We start from the raw sequence: 8,124 nt of genomic DNA on the forward strand, positions 1-8,124 counted from the left end.
TAATGACAATGATGATAATAATAATAACAATAATAATAATAATAGTACCGGTAATAACAATAATAATAGCAACAGTAATGATAAAAAAAAATAATAAAATCAAGATAATGATGATAATGATAATAATAATAATAATAATAATAAATAGCAGCTGATATATTATTTTTGAATTTAGGAACTGAAGAAGCAATGTTCCGAATGTTAACAACTTTACTAATCACTTCTCTTATGCAAGGCTCATGATCTAAAGTCTACATAATTGAAACTAAAATGCTGTTTTGCTGTTTTTTAGTTGTATTCTTTTTTCTAAATTTATAAGATTCCCACTTCCTTCCCCCAACTGATTTCACCACAGATATTTGGAGAGAAAAAAGGGAGAGAGGAAGAGAGAGAGGAAGAAAAAGAAGAGAGAGAGAGAGAGAGAGAGAGAGAGAGAGAGAGAGAGAGAGAGAGAGAGAGAGAGAGAGAGAGAGAGAGAGAGAGAGAGAGAGAGAGAGAGAGAGAGAGAGAGACAGAGAGAGAGAGAGAGAGAGAGAGAGAGAGAGAGAGAGAGAGAGAGAGAGAGAGAGAGAGAGAGAGAGAGAGAGAGAGAGAGAGAGACAGAGAGAGAGAGACAGAGAGACAGAGAGAGAGAGAGAGAGAGAGAGAGAGACAGAGAGACAGAGAGACAGAGAGACAGAGAGAGAGAGACAGAGAGAGAGAGACAGAGAGAGACAGAGAGAGACAGAGAGAGACAGAGAGACAGAGAGAGAGGGGGGGGGGGGGTATCAATACGTAGAAGTTCCTCTCTGCAAACAAAGAATTTAGGAACTGCAATCAAGAAAATTACTAATTGTAACACTGACCACAAAAAGACAGCACTTAAAACACTGTGCCTGTTACACACTATACACAGAAACAGGTTCAGCTCATCACATAGCACCGACTTTCTTCATGCAACCTCTTCACTCAGAATATTTCCACAGTGGTTCTCATGTGCATCTCAGAACGTCCCTTCGTTGTTGAAAATTATTCACTAACCTTCGCAATTCAGTAATAATAATGATACACATTACCATCCATTTCTGTAATTTGGCAAATTCACAACATTATGTTAAATCTATGTTTAGAAAGCTAATCAGTCTTATTCTGTTTTAAATTCCTTTACAATTATGAATTACACTAAAACCTTATCTAGACCTTATCAAATTACAAACATCAATAAAAAAATATATAAGGCGAACATATCAGTCGAACTGTTGGCAGACCAATTATAAATAACGTATTCAGTGCTTTAAAACATTTTTCACATACGCCTAGAAACACAATCCGATACCTAAGCATTTGTATCTGTTTTCCCAGCTGAGTAAGGAGCCAGCACAAATCAAGTCAAAGTATTAGTGCCATCAAAACACAACTCAAAAACAAACTGTAATTTGCACATGCAGATATTTTGCACATAATGCACCCGCTGATTTGCTTCTACCTAGTCTTGCAGTTGAAAATTGGCATTACAACCCCTGCAGATATCATTCAAAGGTAAAGGCAACTTCAGAAAGCCCTATAAAGACGAACCAAAAGCTGTGGACTTTCTCTTGTAACACATCTTTTTGTGAAGACCTTTTTATAATCATACTTTTTTCTCTTTTTTACATGCTTCACATAAAGAAAGCCTAGCACTATGAAGCTGTTTGTATTCAAGTTAGTTCCTTAGGTTTCTTTGAAACATAATACGAGCAAGAGTGGTCCCAGTGAGTTTATGAGCATATTTTCAATTCTTACTATGTCTATGTAGGCATCCAAGTTGACATCTCACGAAAAAGTACTAGTGGTTTAATAATTTGAATCTTTTATTAATCAAAATAATAGGAGAGGTAAATATTTGGAACAACTCTGCTATCATGTTCAAACTATGACAAGAAATACACTGGATACATAAAAGAATAAGGTTTTATTTCCTTGAACTCTAGACAAGGCAACCTCGATACTATTAGATCTTATGATAACTGAATGAGGGGGGAAAACAAGATGAAAAAAAGAACAGAAAAAAATTTCACATCACTCTTCTTCCAGTTTTGAAAGACAATTAGTTTCACATTCAAAATTAAGAAGATTAGAAGTGGAATGACAGAAAGTATTTGCACGTGTAAGCACTGGCTAATCTAAGCAACTGTTAAACTAATCTCTATACACCAATGCCATAAATGCAGAACTTAAGGGCTAAAAGGAAGAAAAATTTTAAGTCTACACCTTATACTCTAATATCCCACAACAGGACTAATTAACAAGACACCGTATGCACGCGGACACTTAATGCATATGTGTTCGCCACATTTCAGAAATGTTTACTTACTCTACATGTCAGATCTGCTTTCCTTCATGCAAATTTCTGATGATGATTAAAAAATAATCTCTTGGAATGATATAGCACCTAAACAGTAAATACTGTTATTTAGCTTAAGTTTATAAATGGTTAGGATCACCCAATTATCTCTACATTAAAGAAATGTAAAGAAAAATGCCACAAAACATACGTGCTGCCCCTCCCTTCCACTTAATAATAATAATAAAAAGGAAGAAAACAAAAATCCCACTCCACAGTTATGAATATCCTTTGAGAGGCATCCTACAGATCTGAAGACAGACTTTCTATACAAGAGCTCCTCCTCTTCTACAATACTCCCACACCCCCAACAATAAAATCTGAAATACTCCCCCCTAAGAAATAAGATAGAGATAAAGAAAGGGAAAAAATGAAGCATAGAAATGAGAATAGTTATTAATACTATATCAGCGAGGATATTCACAACCATGGTTAACAAGAGTGCTGTGTGGTACGTCATAAGGTAGGGCCTGTAGCTTGCCTGTGCTTAGTCCCGAGAAAGCTCTGTACCAGAAGAGAGATTACCATTGATGTCTCCCAGCAGAAATTCATACAAGAACTGTGTGGTAAATGTGTATAAAAAAGTTGGCTTATCATCACTAAAGTTTAAAATTACTGCACTGCCTAAGCTGGTGACAAAATATACATGGCACTGCTGGTGTCTTTCATCATTAAGATTAGTGAATTCACCTTTTGTACAGGAATAAGGTGTTACAAAATCACTATCGTCTCTGAGAGGGCATGGAAAGTGCTGCAGCTACTTACAGGGTGACTTCTAATAATACTACCTTTAAAGGCCAAATATGCATCAAGCACTTGCTTCATCCAAGTGTTGATTTCCACTGAGTAAAAGAAGAAGAAGAAGAAAAAACAAACCTATTCCCACAACATTTTCTATTTTCCACCCCCAAAAAATCCAACACCTTGATATAGAAAAGTTGTGCATCCTTCAGATCCATAGTGGAAAGAGATATCAAAAGCTGATTGTTTACAGAGCATCAGCACCTGTTTTCTTACTGACGATCAGCAATACCACCAATAAATCATAATCTATCTGTACACTTTCCTGTGAGCACCCAATATCTATCCATACATACACAAAGCCCATCACACATAACCTTGAGATATATCGGCGAGGAATATTCACAAAACTTGGGAGATATATATCGACTGCATAGCATAGACGTCCTGAGACTTTAAGTGGCCATGACTTCACGCGCGGCCTTTTTCATCCCAGACAACAATTTGAGACAAGGTCTAAGTATCTGAGGGCTTTTTAAAAAGTTAATTAACCATCTTGTGATCTATGATAAAAAGACTCTGCTCTTGGACTACACCTTCTCTGACTTTTTCATCTGTTATCTTCCTAGTCTTAAGGAAGTATATGTATCAGCTAGCATTTATACAGGTTTAACTCCTCAACTATTTCTGTATAAGACCTGTGGTTGTATTTGTATATATCCAACATATATACAATGTGTATGTGCAAACAATGCATACAAACATCTATGCATATATGTACATGTATATGTATGTACATATATATAGTTACATAGTTGAATATGATTCCCAAAGGAACCTTGATGTAATGTTAAAAGCAATGTTACATGATATTCTTGAGATGCCGAGATTTGCGTATGAGAATGGAACAACTTGAGAGATTGCCGCCAGACTTCAACAACTCAGTAAAGGCCATTGGTTTTAAGGTCCAGTGGGAGAGTTTCTCTTCAAAGATCTGAAACAGAAGTACAGAATATATATTTTTTTTCTCATTATTTATTAGAAGTTAAAATGACTGAGCACTGAATGAAGTATATTCCTTTTCTAGTTAAGAGTCTTCATGAAAATTCTCACTCATCCTCTCAATATTCTAAATCAACAATAACTTTCTACCAAATATTACACACCTATATATCATTCTCTTTTCAAACTTGATCCGATATTCAGGAGACAGTACATCACACTAAAAAAACAGGAATTTGCACACAACAAAAATGCAAACAAAGGTACAGAAATTGAACATATCTATCTATAAAACAAATGGAAATATCACCTTGGAAGATCCTGGATACTCGTCTTCACTTCCATGTAGAAGGAAACCATTGGCGAAAACCACGTTGGCAGCAGCCAGGTCTGGCACAGTTAGGGTCTGGTAGCGGAAAGTGGCCTCCCTCTCAATTCTCTGGAAGCAGAATAAACAATTTGATGACTTATAGGCATGAGAAGCAGGGAAAGGAGCAAGAGAAAAAGAAGACAACCAAGTAAATAATTCTAAATAAATGTGTATGGAACAATAAGAAACCCAAGCAAGTAATTCATTATTGAATGAAAAAGGAGGAAAGAACAAGCAGATTATTCATTACAAGACAAAGAAATGAAACAATAGAAAAACAAAAAAACAGAGCATGTATAGTAGAAAAAAAGAAAGAAAGAAAAAAGATGAGAAACGGATATATCAATTACCACAAAACTTTTTCCTAAATATTCTTACCTTGAGGGTATCTTTGGCCTCTGGAGTGTTACCCACACACATGACTTCCGGTCCAGCCATTGTCAGCAGAGACTTTAGGTGTAAGGCATTATCTACCTGCAAGACAAGCACGAATCCATATTTTACACACTATAACACACAAGGTTTACTTAAACACTCATCTTTTCAGAAATGTCATGTTGTCATAGGAAGAAAAGTATCATGATTTTACTTTATGCAAAATGAAGGGTGGGAGATCAAAAAAATATTTTGTGAGAAATCACAGTAGTAGAAACTATGACCAGCATAACACAGACCTTGATAGGTGTGCACGGAAACTCAGGAAAGGCAGATGCAAGGGCACATGCTCCGGCCTGGTTTGTGCGGGACGACAAACCCACAAAGAATTCCTTGCCTGAAACCAGATATAAGGTCCTTCAGGAAACGTTTCTCTCTCATCATACAAAGTGAAGAAATACTGGGTGTGAAAATGAGCAGCTTCATAATTCTACATCTATTTAGGAATAACATAGCAGAAACCTTCACATATAAACAATATAACGGATTGGCTGCAGCTAAAATGAGAACACTCAAACTGACACAAACTGCATATGTGAAGTTAAGACTCTCTAAACTTTACAAAAACAATCAGCTTTGAAATAATAATGATGATAAAACTCTCCATAAATTCTGGCAAGGATGAAGACGCTTTAGTGCATGCTACTCTACATATTAAGGCAATTGTCTAGCATATAGCACACAAGACATCATACCAGTAAATGGAATATTGACTAATAATGTGATGAGGTATCTGGGAACTGTCTCCATGACATGCTAGAATTTACTGTCAACGAATTAAAGCAAAGTACTTGAAATTAACAAACCTAACAACAGATTAAATCACAATTCCTTTCAAACAAATATCTTTACTCTTCCAAGTGTTGAACCCCAAACTTAAGAGCTGATTTCAGACAAACAGCTTTAACATCTTTCTTTCTGGAAAAAAACAAACAAAAAAACTTTCTTCTTTTGAGCTTTCAATCCAAACCAGATGAAGATATCACATGAAAGGACCCCTCACCTACCTGTAAAAAGCACATCCCCCCCATCTAGCGTTGCCTTGGCGTCGCTGATCTCAATGACAGGCAACTCGAGTTCATTTTTCAATATGGATCGCATGTACTCAACCTGCAATAATTTCAGTAATAATGATAATACTTAACAAGATAATACTGAAAATACCAAAAAAGTAATGCTAATACTCTGGGTCATTTGTAAGTATAAAAATTCTTAATCATTAAAAAAAAAAGAAAAAAAAAAAAGTAAAGAACAAACTGATCTAACCATAGTAGGATCCTTGTTAACATTATCTTACAGTTATTTTCTGTATTTATCTATGATATTATATGGTAAACATCCATGCATATCTCTCCAGTATTAACCAATAAAATAACATTAAGTAAATTCTTAATACTGAATTACATATATACATATAACCTCTACAAAACTAACAAGAACAATACAGCTCACAAACAAGAAAATAATAACAACAACAGCAACAACACAGAAAAAAAAAGGAACACGAAAGAAAATGATAACACAGTATAGTTATATACCTCCTTTTCTCTGGACGGGTGCCCCTGGTCTGGTCAAGAGTGCTATACCATTACAAACCACAGCCACATCTTCAACGAACATGCAGTGGGGGTGGACCTCATCTGGGGGAAGCTCGATCACATCCAGGCCGATCTCACGTAAGGTGGCCACATATGTCTCGTGCTGTTTTCTTGCCTACGGGAGAAAGGGGATCAGAATAGTAGGGCATACTGTGTCTATTTTATTTATTCTTATTTCTAGTATTATACTAATTAATCTATTGGGGGGGGGGGGGGATGAACAATGGTAAATATTGAGAAACCATAAGCATCTGCTTTCAAAATGAGACTTTATCAAGCTCTCCAATACTAAAAGGGTTAATATTGTTGTTATGGTTTGCTTGCAAAAAGAATGAATACTGAATTTGTTCTGGACAAAATGGAAAATATGCAAAAAAATATCTTCCCCCAATATACAAAATTCAAAAATTAAAACAGTTTGAACTTGAATGAGAGGAATACATCTATGTGTCTTAGAATAGCACTGATTGGTTCTAGTTACACCACTGTAAATTATTAGTATGGATTAGTATAGCTACTAGCATTCTGTTTGGTTGAGCGATATAATTGTCCAGTTGAATGGAATCATTTACTATGTGTTTATTGCCATAAATACATAGTAATTATTGTGTAAATTCAATGTCACCAATAGAAACAAATTCTGGTACCAAGGGTGATTTATATCTTAAAAGTATATTTTGTAAATGGTTTATTTCATACTTTCGGCTTATATACCAAGCAAGATAAAATTATATCAAGGCAGCAAACATAATAAATGGTTCACTTAAAACAAATCAATTTTATCAGGAGTAAATGCTTAACCCAATGCAGCTAGGGAAAATCAATAAAAAATGGGGAAAATGCATTGTTCATTTTTTATATTTTTTGTGAAATGTCTTTGCATATAGATGGCTCTGCTAGTGCTTAGCCACACAGTAGACCTTGTGACCTTATGTGATTTGAATTGGCAGGAAAAACATATTTTTCGCTAGTGCTATGAATATCGATAGTGTTATTTTTATTGTAAACATTATAATTACTATATTGTTATAAACATTAGTAACAGCAAAATAAGAAAACATAAAATATTTTTGTAAATCAAAGAAAAGGGTAAATGGGCGAGACAGGCAGTATTCGTAATTGGTTCATTGGTGACTTAGTACAACTGTAGCCATCTATGTGTAAAAACAATCAAACAAGTAACTCACAGTGGGCATGGTACATACGTACACGTCATGCCCGTCGGCATTGGGTTAAAAGACAGTGATTGGCACTGACTTCATGCCCTGAATTAAAGACCCCACAGACTGAAAAACTAAGGCCATGTAATTCAAGAACTCAAAAAACAACACTCCTAGTCCAGGTAAACAACCTAGCTGCATAAAGTAAAGGTATCCCCACAATCATTTATCAAAGACAAATCTACGTGCTCACCATGACCTCTGTACCTTTGTCATTCCAATTAAGGGAACACAAATCTCCATGCACATTTTAGCAAGACAAGAGCTTGTAATCCACCCTTTGGTATCACACACACAATCAGTCCAAGCTCCTTCTTGCCAAATATAATTATAAATAAAAGGCTGAGTTGTAGGTAGCACAATATATCCATGATGAGAACTCCATATTATTGGCAT

At 35.4% G+C, this 8,124-nt stretch overlaps 1 protein-coding gene across 1 annotated transcript in view; it reads right to left on the minus strand.

Moving 5' to 3' along the window:
• Nucleotides 1-1,913: 1,913 nt before the first annotated feature.
• Nucleotides 1,914-8,124, minus strand: part of LOC125042403 (N(G),N(G)-dimethylarginine dimethylaminohydrolase 1-like) — a 7,470-nt gene continuing 1,259 nt past the window's right edge. Inside the window, 7 exon segments of the mRNA XM_047638029.1 lie at nt 1,914-4,097; nt 4,416-4,544; nt 4,854-4,949; nt 5,150-5,247; nt 5,918-6,020; nt 6,449-6,475; nt 6,477-6,623. Of these exon segments, the coding sequence (XP_047493985.1) occupies nt 3,966-4,097; nt 4,416-4,544; nt 4,854-4,949; nt 5,150-5,247; nt 5,918-6,020; nt 6,449-6,475; nt 6,477-6,623 (732 nt within the window). The 3' untranslated portion in view covers nt 1,914-3,965.

The sequence above is a fragment of the Penaeus chinensis genome, chromosome 32 (genome assembly GCF_019202785.1).
Source record: "Penaeus chinensis breed Huanghai No. 1 chromosome 32, ASM1920278v2, whole genome shotgun sequence".
Lineage (NCBI taxonomy): Eukaryota > Metazoa > Arthropoda > Malacostraca > Decapoda > Penaeidae > Penaeus > Penaeus chinensis.